Raw genomic sequence first — 20,487 nt, forward strand, 5'->3', positions numbered from 1 at the left:
TAGCTATTGTGAAGCAAGCCAACTCAGCCATCCGGTAAGAGGATGCAGTAGTCAACACTGGAGAATATAGAAATTGATGGTGATCCTGTAAGGGTATTAGCTTTAATGAAAAATAAGCTTTGATTATTGAGTTAGTTTACAAATCCCAATGCAGTGGTACCGTGGTTCTCGAACTTAATCCATTCCTGAAGTCCATTTGACTCCTGAAACCATTCAAAAACCAAGGCGTGCACTCAAGCAGAAACCGCGTTGGACATACGGCTTCTGAAAAACGTTCAGAAACACTTACTTTCGGGTGTGTGGTGTTCGGGAACCAATTTGTTCTGGAGCCAAGCCATTTAACAGCCAAGGTACCACTGTACACAAGCATGATTTAGAATATGGGGGGGGGGGGGGGACCGGGCAAAAGTTTTAGCTCCAGGACAGTCACCTATAATTCCAATACAGCATCGTCCTCTATTTCAGAATAAAAACCGATTATATAATGTGAATGTTGCAAGGACTCCGTTTATATTATTTGAAAGATTGTTAAAGGAAAGGACAACTTCTTACAGCAGCAAAAATGAAAGTCCATTTAGAAAACAATTACATTTCATGGCTGTTAGGGTATCAGTGGAGATCAGCTCTTACAAATACACAAATTAAGAACGAAGCGGCAAGGAAACTAACAGAAGTCCCCTCTGTGGTGGACTCCCCTTCATTGGGAGTTTTTAAGCAGAGGTCAGGTGGCCATCTGTCATGGATGCTGTAGTTGAGATTCCTGCATGTCTCTATGACTTCTTACAGATGTGGAACAGTGCCAATTCCGCAAATTGAAGCGGCTTTCGTGGGGTAAGGCAATCTCGCAGGTAAACTGGTCCCATGTTGTTAAGTAAGGCAATGGCCCTGCATGAAACGGTTTGGAGGAAACCCCCCCCCCCAAATCACCTGGACGCTCACCTGGCAAGTCTCGCAGAGGCCCCCTTCGAACAGGGGGTGGGTGGTCACCGGACTCTTCTTCCCACATGACAAGCAGCTGTCTGTTTAACGAGAGAAGGACAGGTCAGTAGAGTTTTAATAAGCACTCCCTAGGGTGCATCTGACATAAGGGAAAATGGTCCCAGCGTTCAGTCTAGAGAGATTCTACCAATCCCGGTAGAGAGCAGTGAGCTAGAGGGGCCAACAGTTTCACACAGCATTGATTGATTGATTGATTTCTATACTGCTTAATATGTTAAAAATATCTCTAAACAGAGTGCAGAGAACTGTAGCAACAGCAGCCCTTCCGACTCCACAGTTCTATGATTCTAAATAAAATATTACAAAATACAGTTACGTATAACAACATGGCACTGATACAAAGTTAGTAACATATATAAATCGATTATCAATTCATTTTCCAATATCAATTCACCCCTCCCACTCAGCCTCCTCTCACCCACAAGAGTCTCACAATGGGAAGAGTTCCTGGAACAGAGGACATCTCCTAGGCTCCAACTCTAGACTTGTTTTTTGTGTAGGGTTGCCATACGTCTGGAATTTCCCTGACATAACCAGAATATGGCACTGGGTAACAGTGTCCAGACCGAAATCACTAAAAATGTCCAGGAAAATCCCATGTTGGCGAAGTAGCTCAAAAACAAAAAGCTCAACAACTTTGCGTCCAGATCTTTGCTTTTTGAAATATGGCAACCCTATTTTCATGGGCAACTCAAGGTAGATGATCCTTCCTCTTCCATGAATTTCTCCAACCCTCTTTTCAAGTCATCTAGGTTGGTGGCCATCCCTGTAGCAGGGAGTTCCACAGTTTACCCACATGCTGTGTGGTCAACATCAGCAACCTGAATATTATTCCTTTCCATCTGCTACTGACACATCCACAACTACATGGGTGAGTCTCAATTCTGCCCTGTCTATTGACAGGGAGTATCTGCAGGTGGGGATGCAGTCCACTGGGCCTGAATCAGGCCAGGTTTTGATGCTGAAGATGCTCTTTACCTTCCAAGCTCTTCTTGTTGTGCCTGACTTCAGAAGCCATCGACTCTGGAAAGAAAGCGGCAAAGACAAGTTAGCGAGTGAAGTGCCTCCCCTCAGAGAGGCCAGGACACAAACCCACAGGCGGCAAACTGTGCCTCCTTAGAAGTTTCAGAGTTCTACGAAGAGCCAGCTTTCTATGTTCTATCGGATTAAATGGCACATACACACTCCATATCCCCACGTACTGACATCAGGCAGGAACCTGAATGGTACTCTTTTCGACACATTTAGACACTCCGACCCAGATATGCAGAACACTAACATCTGCTTTAATCTGCTTCTAGTTTATCGCTTATTGTAATTATGATCTGAATGCTATTTTTACTTTTGTTGTATTCCTTTTGTAAACCACTATGAGTTCGTTCGTTTCTCTGCGGTCGAGTGATATATAAAATTTATGAAATAATTCTTTTTTATAAAAACAAATCTCCCTGCACATAGAACGCTAGCATGTCAGGGATTTTAGCCTTATACACTTTTATTATGTGCAGTAAGGGTTGTCGTTGTTGTTTCAATAAAATTGTACCTCTGCAGGTGCCTCTCCCTCCCTCCCTCTGCACAACCCGGCCCCAATCCTACCTCTGCTCTGGTTCTCCTCCGCCTGCTCCTTGTTGCTCCCATTGCAGACATTGGTCTTGAGCCGCTTGGCCGGGGGGGCAGGTTCAGGGGAAGGCAATTCAGGAGCGGCAGATTCTTCAGAGCTTTGCTGGCTGAGGAGACTGCTGTCTGCAGAGAAAGGACAGCTGGCTTTAGTCGGGACGCACATCTTCTTTCGCAGGCAGAAAAGGGAAAGGGGAATGGTTTGCGGGCAGGTTGGGGGTCCTGGAGTGGTGGTTTTGCCATCCCTACAAGGAGCCGCAGGGGCCTTCTTCAAAGATTATATCCTGCAGAGGGAAAGCTAGTAGAAATGTCCAGCACAAGCAAGCCTATGCTGAAGACAAAACGGTCAGGCTCCCTGTCAAATATTCAAGCTGTGAACCCCGTAATTTGCACTGTGAACAAATGTGGAGAATTTGTCTGTAGGCAGCAGGCCACAATGTGATAAGAATTTTAAGGTCTTAGATATATAATAAATGTACCAACCAAGCACGTACATAGATTGGCACAGGAAGACCGACCTGAAACCATTTTTGATTCCCAAACTGACCAAATGTTTTCTCTGCAAAGTCAAAGGGAAATTGAAAAGCCTCCCCATTGTCTTTTCACAAATCCTGTCTTACGGGTATGTCTGTGTATGAATAGGGTGAGCCTGTGACCTGGCTCAGGAACTAAGTATTTATCATTACAAAAGACTGGCCAGGCTCCCCAGGCAATCCAATCAAGTGACCATTAAACAGGTAACCTGGCAGACAGGAAGTAAAGAAAGCACTCAGATTTCTACTGTAGACCACCCTTTCTGTGATGTAGGTATGATGTATCTGGGGGTGTTCGTGATCTACAGGGTGGCAATTTCAAAAGTCTATATGGCCTTGCGTGCCATTGTTCTGGGTTCCTCCTCTCTCCTGCGCAGTGGCGTAGCTTGGGGGGTGCAGGGGGGGGCGGCCGCACCGGGCGCAACATCTGGGGGGGGGGCGCACTCGCACTCGCAGCTCTCTGCCCCTACCTGGCTCACTCACTCTCTCTCAGCGCTGTCACAGATTTCGCAAAAATTTCGCTATTGTCACACGGATCCTCCTCCTAGCCACGGGTTAGGGGGCGCAAATTACTTGCCTTGCCCCGGGTGCTGACAACCCACGCTACGCCACTGCTCCTGCGTGTGAGGGGAGCACCCTGTTGCAACAGATCAATAAAGATCAGGCTTACTAGCTGCTTTGCTTCTCAATATTCTCTGGTTGGCCTCTGTTATTTTCTCCTACCAATAGGGAACCTACATAAGGACTCTATATGGGCTCTTGGACACCCCATAAGGGAACAGGGGGCAGATTTTTGTTTAAATAACAGCTCTCAGAGTCAGGTTCCCCCAAGTTCCCACTGCCCTCCTTGCTGGGTTTCCTCGCCCAAGCCCCCCCCCGGCCAGCTCCTTACCTGAGGTCTTGGGGGGCTTCAGTCCTTTCCCTCCGGTGGGCTTGAAGCCATTCATGGCCCATTCCACCATGGGCTTCAGCTTGTCTTCCAGAGAATCCCCCGAGGAGCTCGAGAACGACTTGCCTGCTCGGCTGCTTGCCACCTGCCAGGAGGAAGAGGAGGAGGAGGCCTTACGAAGGTGTCGCAGAGCAGGTGGGCATCCTGGATTGTGCTGCCTAAATTCCTGCCCCTGGCTGCTTCACAGCAGAGCGGGATGTGCAAGGCTCCTCGCACCTCCTACCTGATATAGGTTAGGACCTATAAAGTCCCATATGCCCTGGGCCCAGGCTACCCAAAAATGTTGGCCGGCATCAGTCTGTCTCGGGAGACAATGGAGTGTACCTCCAGGGGTGTCAGCAATACTGAAGTGGCCTCTTCAGGGCACAAGCCTGGCTAGTGTGTGTGGAAGTCCTGGGCTGTTCCTGTTAGGATACTGATGTTCCGTTCCACCTAAAGAGATGTGTGCAGCTGTGCTATATCACATACAGTGGTACCTCAGGTTAAGTACTTAATTTGTTCCAGAGGTCTGTTCTTAACCTGAAACTGTTCTTAACCTGAAGCACCACTTTAGCTAATGGGGCCTCCTGCTGCCAACGAGCCGCCGGAGCACGTTTTCTGTTCTCATCCAGAAGCAAAGTTCTTAACCTGAAGCACTATTTCTGGGTTAGCGGAGTCTGTAACCTGAAGCGTATGTAACCCGAGGTACCACTGTATCTGTTTACATTCCAGCACAGCTTGCTGGGAACTTCCGTTTGTGTATAGCTTTTGCTTTATGCTTCTTGCCTGGACATGAAAGGGAAAAGACATTTTTTTCCCCCTTTGTCCTGTTGTATGCTGAATAAACTGGTTGTAAATACGCTGTAAAGGTAAAGGGACCCCTGACCATTAGGTCCAGTTGTGGCCAACTCTGGGGTTGCAGTGCTCATCTTGCTTTACTGGCTGAGGGAGCCGGCGTACAGCTTCCGGGTCATGTGGCCAGCAGGACTAAGCCGCTTCTGACGAACCAGAGCAGCGCATGGAAATGCTGTTTACCTTCCCGCCGGAGCGGTACTTATTATTCCTCCACTATTCATGTGGAGGAAGCCTAAAAGGCCATTAACTGTTAATAACTCATTCTCGAATTGCCCCCCTTAAAAATCAAATTGACCCGCTGTGGGGCGTGTGCCCCACGTTGGGAACCACAGTTCTAGTCCTACGATAGGCAATTCAGGAATCACTGCTACACCACAGACCTTCAGGATGCTTTTAACCTCATCCTTAGAAGACAGACAGGAGGTCCACCGAAGAAAGGTGGAGACCAGGACCCTCCCGCTTTTTCCTTGAGAACGGTGTATTTTAAGTTTATTCCCGCTGCTCCCTCTGGGTGGAATCGCGCCAGGCCCTGTGCCTGCCCCTTACCTCCAAGACGTGAAGGATGGCTTGCCGGTACGAAACCAACTTGTGGAACGTGGTGGAGTTGAAATGCTCCTGGAATGCCAACAGCCCCACCAGCTTGTCTACCGAGACCTGCAGTGGAAACGGCAAAGCTCAGCCACGGGAACAAGAGGGCTTCCCCCACGATCAGAACAGGTCTACGGGGCTGCTTTGAGGAACATCACCCACCCACCGCCCCCTGCAAAACTCCTCAAGAGGAGGGAGAGGGGATGCTGGGCTGGGAGGCAGTTACAGGGCCTTTTCAGTGGTGGCTCCGACCTGGTGGAATGATCTGTCCCAGGAGACCAGGGCCCTTCAGGATTTAACCTCCTTCCGCAGGGCCTGTAAGACAGAGCTATTCCGCCTGGCCTTTAATTTGAATCAGCTTGATCTTTTATTTCCTTTCTCTTCCTTCCCCCACAGCTAATTCTCCCCTGGCCTCCTCACTGGCCCAAGTAGGACCAATTCAGCCAGCTAGCCCCAACGGTTTTTTGAATTTTAATTGTTATTCATGTTTTTATACTGTATTTTATGCTGCTTTTATAAAGTGTTTTAAATTTGTTGTTAGCCGCCCTGAGCCCGGTTTTTGAACCAGGAAGGGCGGGGTATAAATAAAAAAAATATATTATTATTATTATTATTATTATTATTATTATTATATCTGGAGACCCAGATGGGTGAAGGCTGCTGCGCTGGTACAACTCCCACATCCTGCAGATTGCCATATTTACAGGGGGTTCATTGTGAGCTTGCCATCCTATAGCATGGCATAAATGCTCAGCATCGCCAGGGGCCCCACCATCTGCCATCGTTCCACCCTAGCACTTGGAAGATGCAAATAGCCACTTTGAGAAATGCAAAAGGAGGTCTACAAATACTCCCAGTGTCTGAACGGATCAACTCCAGGAATCACGTTTCAAGAAAGGCTAAGAAATGTAGCTCTGGGAAGAACACACAAACACACAACCCAGTTCGTATCTGGATTTGAGGACTGATAAAAATAATTGGTTTACAGAAGATGGAATGGTTGGGTATTAATGAGTGAACACTATATTTAGCTGCAGGACGGAAAAATGGAAAGTCTTTTTATCTCTTCTTTCACTTTTTCTTTCTTCCTTTATTTCCCATTTCGCTTATTTCTGCCTCTGTTCCTTTTTACACTCTTTATAAAAAAATATACTTTGTTTTGGGTATGAACTTTTGTATATTTTTAGACAGATATATATATAGAGAGAGAGAGAGATAAACGCAAACATACACACTTGTATATATACTGGATGAGTGCAGGTGATTTTCATGCTGCCCACTGAAAGCATTTCCTTTGTGTATTCTTCATTTTACCTCGGGGGCGAGACACCAAGTGCCCCCACCCCCCACCCAGCATCCATTGGCAGCCCTCCCCTTCCTTTCCCCTCACCTCCGAAAACTTTCCATCGCCAAACCACTGGACCCAACGTATCCCGGGGGCCGCCTTGCGGTTGAATGTGGCCCTCCATGACACGACGATGGCGGGCCACCAAGCAAAGCCCCTGATCTTCCCCCACACGAGCTCACCGATTCGAAAACCCTTGCTGTCCTGGAAAAAACCAAATGAGATTGAAGATAAGCAAGCGGAAAGAAACAGGCTGCTAACAGGGAGTTTTCAGGGAGCCCCCGTGGCCTGTCAGTGGCTCTTGAATCAGTGGTAATAATAATAATAATATAAATTTGTTATTTGTACCCTGCCCATCTGGCTGGGCTTCCCCAGCCATTCTGGGCGGCTTCCAACAAAGATTAAAAATACATTAAAATGGCACACATTGAAAACTTCCCTGCCTTCAGATGTCTTCTAAATGTCAGGTAGTTGATTTTCTCCTTGACATCTGGTGGGAGGGCGTTCCACAGGGCAGGCGCCACCACCGAGAAGGCCCTCTGTCTGGTTCCCTGTAACCTCACTTCTCGCAGTGAGAGAGCCGCCAGAAGGCCCTCGGAGTGAAGGAGGTGAGGACAGGGGACCCCACCTAGGCCCGAAGTCACCCCCCCCTCAATAATCACCCCAGGCCTCAAAACTGTCCAAAATTCCTTTTGTCTTCTAAAAATCCACAGCTAAAGCTTTCCTCTGCTTTTTCTCACAAGATGATGTGCATAGGCAAATTGTTACTTTTATCAGCACAAGAAGGCTTCAAAAAGCTAATTATTAGGCTCTGTCATTGCCAAGAATACTCAGGTCTGAGAACTGAATCTTATCTCATTCTAGTTGCAAGATCTTTGGACATGCTGAACCGCTTTCATTGCCCTTTTCCTGGGAAGGGTGCCACAATAGTCCCAAGACAGCTTTCTGTTCATGCTCAGAGGAACTCATGGGGCAGGACTCCTGGAAAAGGAGGAGAAAGGGGAGGGGACTGGAAGGGGTATATATGCTCTGTGCACATGACTGTGAACCAGTGCATGCTTTTTGTGAGTTATCACACTTGCTCCTTCTACCAGTTCATGGATGGAAGAAATAAAGCTTTTTCTCCGAAACTATTCCTTGAGTGTCTGTTGACTCCCATTTTCCCTTTCCCGGGCGCAATATTTTTCCCACCCGAGGGCAAAGCCTCATAAGGCTACAGGAGCTGGACCTCAGTGTCCGGGCAGAACGATGGGGGTGGAGACGCTCCTTCAGGTATACTGGACCAAGGCCGTTTAGGGCTTTCAAGGTCAACACCAACACTTTGAATGGTGCTCAGAAACGTCCTGGGAGCCAATGTAGGTCTTTCAAGACTGGTGTTATGTGGTCTCGGCAGCCGCTCCCAGTCACCAGTCTAGCTGCCGCATTCTGGATTAGTTGCAGTTTCCGGGTCACCTTCAAAGGTAGCCCCATGTAGAGCACATGGCAGTTGTCCTAGTTGCCGTCTTCTGCTGACTTCCCATCAGCAATTTTGGGACAGGCAAGATGATGACCGAAGCATGCCTTTGTGCCTGAAGCAACAGGTTCCTTTTAAGGGTGGCAAGCGGCTTTCAGGAAAAGGCTGGGACTGGCCTCAAGATCTGGAAGGGCCCCCCAGCAAAAAAGAAAAGGGGGAAAATGCTAGGGTGCCTTTTTATTGTTGTTGGCAACAGCGGGGGTCTCCAGCGCAGTTTGCACAGCCACCGTTGTGCCCACCGGTGACTCCAGCGGTGGGATTCAATAAATCCACAAAGCTCCAGGGACAGTTTGCTCTCCCTGCTCAGTTCCTGCTCCCAGTAGTCTCCCGCTTCAACAGGCCCAAACATCTATCTCTGTTTTCAGGCATGGCGGCCATTTTGCGCGATGACACGTCCCCCGCGGCAGCCATTTTATGACTGGTGCCCCATGCGCTCCCTCAAGATCCCAGGTGTGCCCCTTGCCCCCCCAAAAAAAGTTTGGAGACCCCTGAGATAGAGACTGGGATCAAAATCCTTTTGATAACAAAAATAAACTAAAAAATATATAGTATAGGGGGGGTATATAAATTCAGTCAACCAATCAATCAATGAAATTAATTAATTAATTAAAAAATAGTCACAGAAGCGAAATCCATCTGCAATGCTTTGCCCCGAAAGTGAAGGAAGGTGAGGACAGGTGACCTCACCTAGGCCCGAAGTCACCCCCCACCCAAAGCAGGCTCAAAGCTTCTCAAAATCATTTTATCAGCAGCTAAGCATCAAAAGGGACGCGGGTGGCGCTGTGGGTAAAAGCCTCAGTGCCTAGGGCTTGCCGATCGTAAGGTCGGCAGTTCGAATCCCCGCGGCGGGGTGCGCTCCCATTGTTCGGTCCCAGCGCCTGCCAACCTAGCAGTTCGAAAGCACTCTCGGGTGCAAGTAGATAAATAGGGACCGCTTACTAGCGGGAAGGTAAACGGCGTTTCTGTGTGCGGCTCTGGCTCGCCAGAGCAGCGATGTCACGCTGGCCACGTGACCCGGAAGTGTCTCCGGACAGCGCTGGCCCCCGGCCTCTTGAGTGAGATGGGCCCACAACCCCAGAGTCTGTCAAGACTGGCCCGTACGGGCAGGGGTACCTTTACCTTTAAGCATCAAAAACATTCCGCTCTGCTGTAACAAAGGTAGAACAGTCCATTGTTTCTCAGGCCTTTCTCATGCCTTCTGGCCTTGCTAAAGAACCACATGGCAACTTGCTTTCTGTCCGGGAACCATGCCAGAACAAAAGATTGAAACATATCTGAACACACTGAAACCCCTTTCCTGGGAAGGGTGCCAAGAGTCCATAATAGTCCCAAGACAGCTTTCTGTTCATGCTCAGAGGAACTCCTGAGGGAGGAGAAAGGAGGACGGAACTGGAAAGGGGTATATATGCTTGTGCACATGATTGTGAACTTCATGCATGCTTTTTGTGACTTATCACACTTGCTTCTTCTACCAGTTCATGGATGGTAGAAATAAAAGCCTTTTCTCCGAAACTATTCCTTGAGTTGACTCCCACTTCCCTTTCCCGGGCGCAATATTTTTCCCACCCAAGGGCAAAGCCTCATAAGGCTACAAAACCAGGGCCGGGAGACCCCAAAAAAGAGGTCATGGTGGTGCAGTGGTTAGAGTTCCAGGTGAGAACCAAGGAGAGACCAGGGTTCGAATTCCCACTCAGCAAACGTGAAACTCACGGTGTGATTTGGGGGGCCAGTCGCTCCCTCTCAGCCTAGCCTACCCTACAGGGTTGTTGTTGGGGTTGAGCTGGAGAGCAACGTAGACCGCTTTCATCTCCATAGAGGAAAAAGTGAGACATCTCCAAATCTATGATTCTAAGGTGCTGCTTTTGACCTTTAAAGCCCTTCACGGCCTAGGCCCCTCGTACCTACGGGACCGCCTTTCCCGGTCTGCCCCACAGAGAGCCTCAAGGTCCATAAATAACAACACCCTAGTGGTCCCAGGCTCTAAGGAAGTTAGATTGGCTTCAACCAGAGCCAGGGCCTTTTCAACACTGGCCCCGGCTTGGTGGAACGCTCTGCCTCATGAGACCAGGGCCCTGCAGGATCTGATTTCTTTCCGCCTGGCCTTTGGCTTGGAGCCAATTTGATTCCCTCCCTCCCTCTCTTTCTTTTTTCTTTTCCTTCTCCTCCTGCGATGAGGATACATTTTAATATTTTAATGTTCCATTATTTTAATGTTGTATTTTATTTTTGTTTTTAAGTTGTAATCATTCATCTTGTTTTTATTATTGCTTGTAAGCCGCTCTGAGCCCGGCCTTGGCTGGGGAGGGCGGGGTATAAAAAAAATTATTATTATTATTATTATTATTATTATTATTATTAATAATAATAATAATAATGCAATGCATAAATGAAAATAAGGACGCAGGTGGGGTTTTAGTCCCTATACTGTAATCTTTCCCCCCAAATAATCCATGTGTGCTGCTCCAGAATGCCACCCCTTCTTCTGACCACCCTGGGTTTCAGAGCTACCCACCCCCTTGCTAAGCTTCAGCCAGGTAGCCACGCCAGCCCCCTCCCCACCAGGCAAAAGCGGCCCCACCTGGTATTCCTCTGCATCTCTCGGGGTCCCTGTCAAGAGGCAGCCATTTGGTACCCCAGTATTGCTGCTGCCGCCGCTCTGGCCAGACTGCACAAGGTTCTCCTCTGAGTAGTCCACTTGGGCAGATGCAGAGATTCTCCTGGAAAACTGGTAGAGAGGAAGAAAAGAGCTGAGCTCCTTGAGAAAAGAGATGGATGATGCCCACGGGATTTCTGCCAGGCTCGTTTTCGGCGAGGCACCAGGGACACATGTGCAAAAAGGCCTGACCCCAAAAAAACCTGGTAACTCCACTACCTCCCTGGAAAGGGCCAGTCTACAGGCTACAATATCCTTAGACCACCACAGACAGACAGACAGAGAGACAGACACTGCAACCCAAACCTCACCCTGATTTTGTGCCGCTCCTTGAAGCTCTCCACACTCTCCACGTCGTCTTTCACATTCTTCTCCTGCGCAACGGGTCCGGCCTGGAAGACGATGCGGGGAGGGGGCTTCTGCCGCAAACTGTTCTCCCAGCCAGCGGATCCGCGCCTCCGCACCTGAGAATTGAAAAGGATTGGTGTCGCTCACTGCCGGGTTTGTCAGGGGCAGGCGGGACCGAGAAAGGTGGCATCCTGCCCTCGTTTCATTGGGGAAGGGGTGACGTGATGCTGCCATCAGAGCTGGCACAGCAATGGAAATTCAGGGGCAGAGCGATGGCCACCAACTGAGACAGAGTGAAAAGAGGATTCGACAGATTCGTGGAAAGCTTTCTAGGGCTAGGCAAAGCTTTCTAGGGCTGTTAGCCGCAATGTCTATGTTGAGCCTCCATATCATCATGTCTTTGAAGCAGCTGGAAATCCAAAGCAGGGAGAGCATTGCTGCCCCACTCAGGCCCATAGCTGTCAACTTTTCCCTTTTCTTGCGAGGAATCCTATTCGGAATAAGGGAATTTCCCTTAAAGAAAGGGATAAGTTGGCAGCTAAGCTCAGGCCTTGCATTGGGGCACCTGGCTGGTTATGGCTGCCCCCGACAATTTATACCACTGGTTCCCAAAGGGGACGTGGGGATAAGCTGGGGGGTGCTAAGAGGCAAGGGGGCAGCAGGGGGGTATTGGAGGTGTCCATGACTATCACGCTTTGATAGTCAAGGGGTCAGGCTAGATGGTCCTCGTGGTCCCTTCCAACCCCACAAGTCCAAACTCATCGGTTTTGTTGAATTAATTAAACTGAACAGTTTTAATGGACTTTCGAATGAATGTGCAATTAATTGTCACTGCATTGAATTTTATTATCATATGTGGTGGGAATGTAGAGAAATTTTTTTAAAATGGGAAATGATATATAAGGAATTGAAGAAAATGTTTAAAATGAAATTTGTAAAAAAATTCCAGAAGCATTTTTGTTAGGGATTGTAGGACAAGACCTGCCGAGGAAAACAAAGAATTTATTTATGTATGCGACAACAGCGGCAAGAGTCTTGATAGAACAAGGATGGAAGAATGAGGAAACCCCAGCAAAAGAACAGTGGCAAGAGAAATTGAGGAACTATGCAGAGTTGGCTAAATTGACATACAAACTGCGTGATAAGGACAACTGTGACTTCAAAGAAGAATGGGAACTTTTTACAAATTACCGTATTTTTCGCTGTATAAGACGCACCAGACAAAAAGACGCACCTAGTTTTTGGAGAAAGAAAACAAGAAAAAAAATATTCTGAATCTCAGAAGGCAGAACAGTAAGAGGGATCGCTGCGCAGTGAAAGCAGCAATCCCTCTTGCTGTTCTAGCTTCTGGGATAGCTGTGCAGCCTGCATTCGCTCCATAAGACGCACACACATTTCCCCTTACTTTTTAGGAGGGAAAAAGTGAGTCTTATAGAGCAAAAAATACGGTACTTAATTTTATTGTGCTACTGTTTTCCTTATACGGGGTTGTGCAACCCACTGTTCTGAGTTACACTTTTTATAAGGGAGGGTGGGGGGAACAGGGGGTGAGTTTATGGAACCAAAAGACAGGTGGCCCACAAACTTTTTGGGAACCGCTGGTTTGTATTACGAGCAACTGCTAAACGTGATGTGACATTCAGGGTTTGAAAAAAGATCTCACCTCCTCCTGGCCTTCTTTGGGGACCTCCTCATCCTGTTCCTTCCACTTCGCCTTGCGAGGCACTTTCTCTGCGTCATCGACATCTGCGCAACAGGAAACGGGGCCTCGACTCAGCTTCCGCCCATTTGGGCCAAGCCACTAGGGAACCCCCACAACCCACCCCAGAACCTGCTCACCTAATACAGTGGTAAGGTACCCCTGCCCGTACGGGCCAGTCTTGACAGACTCTAGGGTTGTGCGCTCATCTCACTCTATAGGCCGGGAGCCAGCGCTGTCCGAAGACACTTCCGGGTCACATGGCCAGTGTGACAAGCTGCATCTGGCGAGCCAGCGCAGCACACGGAACGCCGTTTACCTTCCCGCTGGTAAGCGGTCCCTATTTATCTACTTGCACCCGGGGGTGCTTTTGAACTGCTAGGTTGGCAGGAGCTGGGACCGAACGATGGGAGCTCACCCCGCCGCGGGGATTCGAACCGCCGACCATGCGATCGGCAAGTCCTAGGCACTGAGGTTTTACCCACAGCGCCACCCACGTCCCTAATACAGTGGTACCTCGGGTTAAGAACTTAATTCGTTCTGGAGGTCTGTTCTTGACCTGAAACTGTTCTTAATCTGAAGCACCACTTTAGCTAATGGGGCCTCCTGCCGTCGCTGCACCGCCAGAGCACGATTTCTGTTCTCATCCTGTCCCACTGTACAACTGATAGAATTCTACAGGATGTGGCATTAATGTGTGAAAACATTCAAGATCCAAAGATCCCAGGTTTGCACCTCCAGGTGCTGGTATGGGCTTAGGCATCACAACACCACCGCTGCCACCTAAACCCCTAGAGCCGTTTCAGTGCCCTCTATTTTTAGTGCCCTTCTGAGACGCAGGAGCTTCAGCCAGGAGCCAACCGCTGCACCACGCCTGGCTCCACAGTCTGCTTGGGATAATAATAATAATAATAATAATAATAATAATAATAATAGATTTATACCCCGCCCTCCCCAGCCAAGACCGGTCTCAGGGCGGCTAACACCAAATATAAAAACAATTGATTGAAATACTGTTTAAAAAACAAGATTAAAAGACAACATTAAAATGCAGCCTCATTTCAGTGGAAACTCAATCCAAACTTTTTTGCACCTCCTCAGCCAAAGAGGTGCCAAACCGCCAGCCTCTGTGAGTGAGCAGTAGGCAGACTCCCAGGATACCTGCATTCTTCTGCTTCCTTTTGACTTTCAAGGTAGGCTCAGCCTTGTCCTTGGCTGGGTCACCGCAGCTTCCATTGACCAAGACCAGGTTCTCCTCCTCGCCGTCCATCGTCCACTGGACCACCTTCTCCTTCTTCATGTTAACCTGCAGGATGGGAGGCACAGGTGCTTTAGTTGAGATACCTGCATTGCAGGGGGTTGGACTAGATGACCCGCGGGGGTCCCACACAACTCTGTGGCCACAGGAGCCCCAGACAGGGCTGCCAAACGCCTGGATTTGCCTGGACATTGCCAGCATTTCAAAGGCAGGGGGAATTTCCGAAATGTGGTGCTTTGCCCCTGGCAAAATAAACTATAAGATTATGTAGAATTAGCAAGACTCTCAGCAAGGCTATGAGGCGTTACAGAGGAAAAAATTGCCAGAGAGTGGAATATATACAGAGTCAGTTAAGTTGTGGGTGAACATATCTAACGACACAGCGATTCTTCAAACAGCTCTTGTTTATTCAGAGGTCAGAACAGAACTGAGCTGAAGGGTTCAGTCAGCCTGCTTATATAGAGCTCCAGTACAATGTTACTGTAGCAACTTTCTAAAGCTATCCAATCACTGAATGTCACTTTCGATTCCCTTATTTGCATAACTATCTACAGTATCCCCCTGCTGGCCCAGGGTGAGAACTTCAGTACATAACAGAGTCTGCGTAAAAGAACATTATCAAAATATCAATCCGTTGGTAGGTCTTGATTGAGCTTCTGTGTGTAAATAGAAAAACTTGGAAAATCTTTAAGTAAGTTAAATAATAGGGTGAAAACAAAGTTAAGTGCGTATTTCAGGAATTTGACTCGAAACACAATGGGAAGATTGGAGGTAATGTTAAACTGAATTTCAGAAGGATATAAAAAACAAGTCTCAACCAAGGATTGAATGAATGTTTATTTTTATTTTGATAGCAACCTTTATTGATCATTTCTGTTGTACAGTTTTCAAAACCACTTAAGCAAAAAAAAAAAAAAAAATCTTGTTTCTTTGGCGATTTGGTAAAACACAAAACAAAACGCACCACAATTATTCAGTTTTCATTTTTAGTTTTATTTAGTTCCGTGCTCACCTCTTCCGAATGTGAGTCACCCAAACAATGGGGGGGGTCAATTTCCAGGGAAAGTATAGTCCTTTGGTTGCATTTAAATGCCGCAGGGTTAAGAACAAGCAACCGTGGAATAGCATTGTCTTGTGGAAAGATTCCCCAGTTTTTAAAAAATCACGTCAATTAAATTTGCATCCAGTTCTAAATATTTCAGCATCTGGGCATGAGGAGAGTGGAGCCCCTTTCTACACAAAGGAATAAGGAATAAGAAAACACACGACTGGCTTCCCTACTGAGGCTTCTCTGCTTAATTCTTTGATGTGCATCTTGCTCTGTATCCACCGAACCCCTTTATAACTGCTTTGTTTGCTTTTCATTACCTACCAGGCATTCACCTCCCATCTGCTCAACACGGGACATTGCATTGCATTGTATCGTCATTATAGAAATGAAACCGTGTGTGCAGTTTATTTTAGTCGTCCCTATAGCTTGTTTGTACAAAACAGGCTGGCGTTCGCAGTTCGTTCTTCTCAATAAATGAAAATTATCTAACCCCCAAAATAAAATTTGAGGCTTTTCTAGGGTAAACTTGAAACCAACAGCAGCAGGAAAATACTTCTTGCAGACTGTTCCCTAAATAAAGTAGTGCACTGCCTCACAAAGACCCAAGTCTCTGACCACTTGGCATGCTGGCTGGGACCGAGGGAAGCAGGCCTCCAACAACCTTAGGTCAGCCACTCTTGTTTTCGAGTAATATATTTAAAAGGTTATGAAGTAATTCAGCCGGGTCGTCCGTCACTCATTTTCACAAATTCCTCATTCTTTCTCCAAACGTGACATACACACATACCATATTGGCATATTTTCTGAACCTATTTATTATTATTATTATTATTATTATTATTATTATTATTATTATTAAAAAAGTGGTCCTCAGTCAAATTGGTGCACATTCACACAAGCCTTTTTGCTCCAGAGAAGAGCGAAGCGAGAAAAGCCAAGAAAGATTTGCAGCTGGAATAATGACAAATGATATCCTCTTCCTCTCTGAGCTAAGCCAACGGCTTAATTTATCAAAGTCCAAAGCGACTTGGCCTCCCAAAGCAATTGTTTTACGTGGGGAGAACGATGTAAAGAGGCACTTCGGAAGGAGTGATAAAATGGATTTTCATTTACAAGGCCAGGGTTAAGTGCGACTCAGGGGCCGGAGGCCTCCTCCCTCGACTACAGAACCTGCAACGGTCTTGCTGAAAAAGACAAAGGCTGAATTTATGTGTCCGTTTATTCCATTTTCACGACGTCCCCCTAACTGTTAAATTCCACATTATAGCTGAGCTTCCACACGATGCAAAAACCACTTCCAGGCACGGAGCACAATGGTGCATCCACACAGTTTATTTCTGCATTATACATGGGCTTTTGAGCATCATAAAATCCACTTCCGAAAACAAGAGTGGAACAGAGCCATTTCAGCACTTATTTCCAGGTTACTTGCTTCCGGAAAAAAATCAGTTTGCAAGTTGAGATTCCTACATTGCAAGGGGTTAGACTAGATGCCTCTGGGGACCCTTCAACCCTACAATTCGATGCTTCTGTGGACACCTGAAGGGCCACAGCTTCCACACTCCTGCTATACAGTCTCTTGATTAGTCACAAAAAGAAATCGCCACCACACCAGCATGTGAACAGCATGAGTTTGGTGTGGCTGCATCAGGTTTAAGGTGCTGGTTTTAACCTTTAAAGCCCTATACGACCTAGGACCCTTGTACCTACGGGACCATCTCTCCTGGTATGTCCCATGGAGGACCTTACGGTCTTCAAACCAAAACATCTTGGAGGTCCAAGGCCACAGAGAGGTTAGGCTGGCCTCAACCAGAGCCAGGGCCTTTTCAGTACTGGCCCCAACTTGGTGGAACGCTCTGTCCCAAGAGACTAGGGCCCTGCGGGACTTGACATCTTTCTGCAGGGCCTGCAAGATGGAGCTGTTCCACCAGGCCTTTGGCCAAGGCACAGCCTGACCCCCTCCTTTGGTAATCCTCACAGAACTCTAGCCCCATGGTTGCCATGAATTTGACTCTGAATTGATTTTAAAATGAATTGATTTTAGAATGTATTTCAATTAATTGATTGTGATTTTATGTGTTATTTTTACTGTTGTTAGCCGCTCTGACCCCGGCTTTGGCTGGGGAGGGCGGGATAGAAATAAAATTTTTATTTTTATTTTGAGTTTGGTGTGGCTGCATCTAGCACAACTTGTGGCAGACTGGCTGGGGGCGTGGAATTGGCCAACATCACCAGGGCTGCTCTCTAGACAAAGGTCTTGTGTTGGAAGAAGACTCTCCGAAGCCAGCAATGCAATGTTTGGGAACAGGTGCTTGGCTCCAACCTGAGTCTGGGATGGGCTATGAAAAACACTGTGATTCTTCTATTTAATGAATGCCCTGTGAAGCACAGATGACAACAAGCAGAGACAAGGGGCCTTTTTGGAGTGGCAGTTTGTGATTGTAGCATTAAGCACATAAGAACATTAAGTCGAGCTGGCTGGGTCAGGCCAGAGAGGCCTACAAGCAGAATCTGAATGCAAGAGGCCTCCCCCTTTCTGCCCTCTCCCTTTCTGTGGGTTCCAGCAACTGGGATTCAAAGCATTGCTGCCTCCAGCTGTGGGAACAGAGCAGAGCCACTGTGGCTGGTAACCATCATAGTCCTCTCCTCCCCCGCTGTTTTGTCCAGCCCTCATTTATAGCCATTAAGGTGGCGCTGTGGGTAAAACCTCAGTGCCTAGGACTTGCCGATCATATGGTCGGCGGTTCGAATCCCCGCGGCAGCATGCGCTCCCGTCGTTAGGTCCCAGCTTCTGCCCATCTAGCAGTTCGAAACGACCCCTAAGTGCAAGTAGATAAATAGGTACCGTTTCCGTGTGCTGTGCTGGTGCTGGCTCGCCAGAGCAGCTTCGTCACGCTGGCCACATGACCCGGAAGTGTTTGCGGACAGCGCTGGCTCCCGGCCTCTTAAGTGAGATGAGCGCACAACCCTAGAGTCGGACACGGCTGGCCCGTACGGGCAGGGGTACCTTTACCTTTACGTTGTGGCAGGGAGTTCCGCAGTCTAACTACATTTGCTGCATGTATTAATGCTTTCAGCTCCTTTCCTCTCCCACCTCATCTGACAAATCAAAACTCTTGTGGACTTTAAAAACAAAAACACCACCAGAACCGATTGCAGCAGCTTTCAGGCCCATGAGACTCCAAATTCCAACATATCGGGGGTGTCTCATTCTGTCCTTACAGATGACAAAAAAAGGTGAAAGAACCAATCTCAAGAAACTGGTCGGGGGAGAATATCTCCCTTTTTAGTCCAGTGGTACCTCTAGTTGCGAATGGGATCCATTACGGAGGCCCGTTCGCAACATGAAAAGAGCGCAAACCGCAGCGGCGCATAAGCGCATGCGCGGGTTGCAATTCGCTGCCTCTGCACATGCGTGACGTCATTTTCGCTTCTGCGCATGTGGCGAAACCCGGAGATAACCCTTTCTAGTACTTCCAGGTCGCCACGGGACGTAACCTGAAAGAATGTAACATGAAGCGGACATAACATGAGGTATGACTGTAATGCCAAACTCACGTCAGCCAGGACAGGCCTTCCTCAGGGGCATTTGTGTTTCCTTGTGGACAATTAAAAAAAATCCATTTTGAAACACCCACGTTCTTGCATTTTTCAGGGCGCGTCCTCCGGAGTTCTGCCTACAGTGTTTTTAAAGAAGCTTTCTGTTGTCCACAAGGAAACATAAGTGCCCCTGCGGAAAGCCTGTTTTGGCAGAAATGCGATGGAAATTAATAAACAGTGCAATACTCTTTATTCAGCGCCTTGATACGGTTTCCCCCCTTTTGGTCTTCCTCATTGGATGCGTATATTGTTTCCCTGCTTATTTAACTCATATGCAGAATTCATCATGCGAAAGGCTGGGCTGGATGAATCCCAAGATGGAATTAAGACTGCGGGAAGAAATGTCAACAACCTCAGATATGCAGATGACACAACATTGATGGCAGAAAGTGAGGAGGAAAGAGGGTGAAAGAGGAGAGCGCAAAATATGGTCTGAAGCTCAACATCAAAAAAATGAAGATCATGCCCCTGGTCCCATCACCTCCTGGCAAATAGAAGGGAAAGAAATGGAGGCAGTGAGAGATTTTACTTTCTTGGGCTCCATGATCACTGCAGATGGTGACAGCAGCCACGAAATTAAAAGACGCCTGCTTCTTGGGAGAAAAGCAATGACAAACCTAGACAGCATCTTAAAAAGCAGAGACATCACCTTGCCAGCAAAGGTCCGTATAGTTAAAGCTATGGTTTTCCCAGTAGTGATCTATGGAAGTGAGAGCTGGACCATAAAGAAGACTGATCACCAAAGAATTGATGCTTTTGAATTCTGGTGCTGGGGGAGACTCTTGAGAGTCCCATGGACTGCAAGAAGATCAAACCTCTCCATTCTGAAGGAAATCAGCCCTGAGTGTTCACTGGAAGGACAGATCCTGAAGCTGAGGCTCCAGTACTTTGGCCACCTCATGAGAAGAGAAGACTCTCTGGAAAAGACCCTGATGCTGGGAAAGATGGAGGACATAAGGAAAAGGGGACAACAGAGGACGAGATGGTGGGACAGTGTTCTCAAAGCTACCAGCATGAGTTTGACCAAACTGTGGGAGGCAGTGGAAGACAGGAGGGCCTGGCGTGCTCAGGGGGTCACGAAGAGTCGGACACGACTAAACAACATTGGATGCCTCCCGTTTCTGCGTGTTGTGTGCATCCTTGCAAATGCCAGAATTTCCCCACAAATGCCTGTTCGGCTCTGACCTTCATCTCTGGAGCTCTGCACTCTCTGCAACAAAGGGATGGCTGAAAGCAGGCAGTTGTGTCCTGGGTAGAGTAAACCTGCCAGCCAGCTGCTTACTGAAATCTCATTGATCCTGCACATCTGCTCCCAGACCCAGGACACAATGCGGGAAGAAGCTGCCTGGGCATGTGGGACCCCACCCTGTTACACACAGACCCGCCTGTAAATCAGGCAGACGACCAGAAACCGTCTCAAAGGGGCTTTCCTCCAGAGAGAGATGCCTCGTCTGGAATTTAAGGACCAGGACCCAACTCTGTTTTCAGTTCCAGGGCTCA

At 47.8% G+C, this 20,487-nt stretch overlaps 1 protein-coding gene across 2 annotated transcripts in view; it reads right to left on the bottom strand.

Annotated features, from left to right (window-relative positions):
- Positions 1 to 20,487, bottom strand: part of DNMT3B (DNA methyltransferase 3 beta) — a 58,424-nt gene that overhangs the window by 15,993 nt on the left and 21,944 nt on the right. Inside the window, exons 2-11 of one of the 2 annotated variants that reach the window (XM_083447355.1) lie at positions 14,240 to 14,384; positions 13,043 to 13,125; positions 11,343 to 11,495; positions 10,957 to 11,103; positions 6,911 to 7,069; positions 5,479 to 5,586; positions 4,042 to 4,183; positions 2,596 to 2,742; positions 1,978 to 2,022; positions 940 to 1,019 (exon numbers count right to left, since the gene is read on the bottom strand). In XM_083447355.1, the coding sequence (XP_083303481.1) occupies positions 940 to 1,019; positions 1,978 to 2,022; positions 2,596 to 2,742; positions 4,042 to 4,183; positions 5,479 to 5,586; positions 6,911 to 7,069; positions 10,957 to 11,103; positions 11,343 to 11,495; positions 13,043 to 13,125; positions 14,240 to 14,378 (1,203 nt within the window). In that variant the 5' untranslated portion in view covers positions 14,379 to 14,384. The remainder of the gene's footprint in view (positions 1 to 939; positions 1,020 to 1,977; positions 2,023 to 2,595; positions 2,743 to 4,041; positions 4,184 to 5,478; positions 5,587 to 6,910; positions 7,070 to 10,956; positions 11,104 to 11,342; positions 11,496 to 13,042; positions 13,126 to 14,239; positions 14,385 to 20,487) is intronic. The other variant, XM_083447356.1, reaches the window with a different exon arrangement.

The sequence above is a fragment of the Podarcis tiliguerta genome (genome assembly GCF_965153285.1).
Source record: "Podarcis tiliguerta genome assembly, chromosome: 6".
In the NCBI taxonomy this organism is placed as follows: domain Eukaryota; kingdom Metazoa; phylum Chordata; class Lepidosauria; order Squamata; family Lacertidae; genus Podarcis; species Podarcis tiliguerta.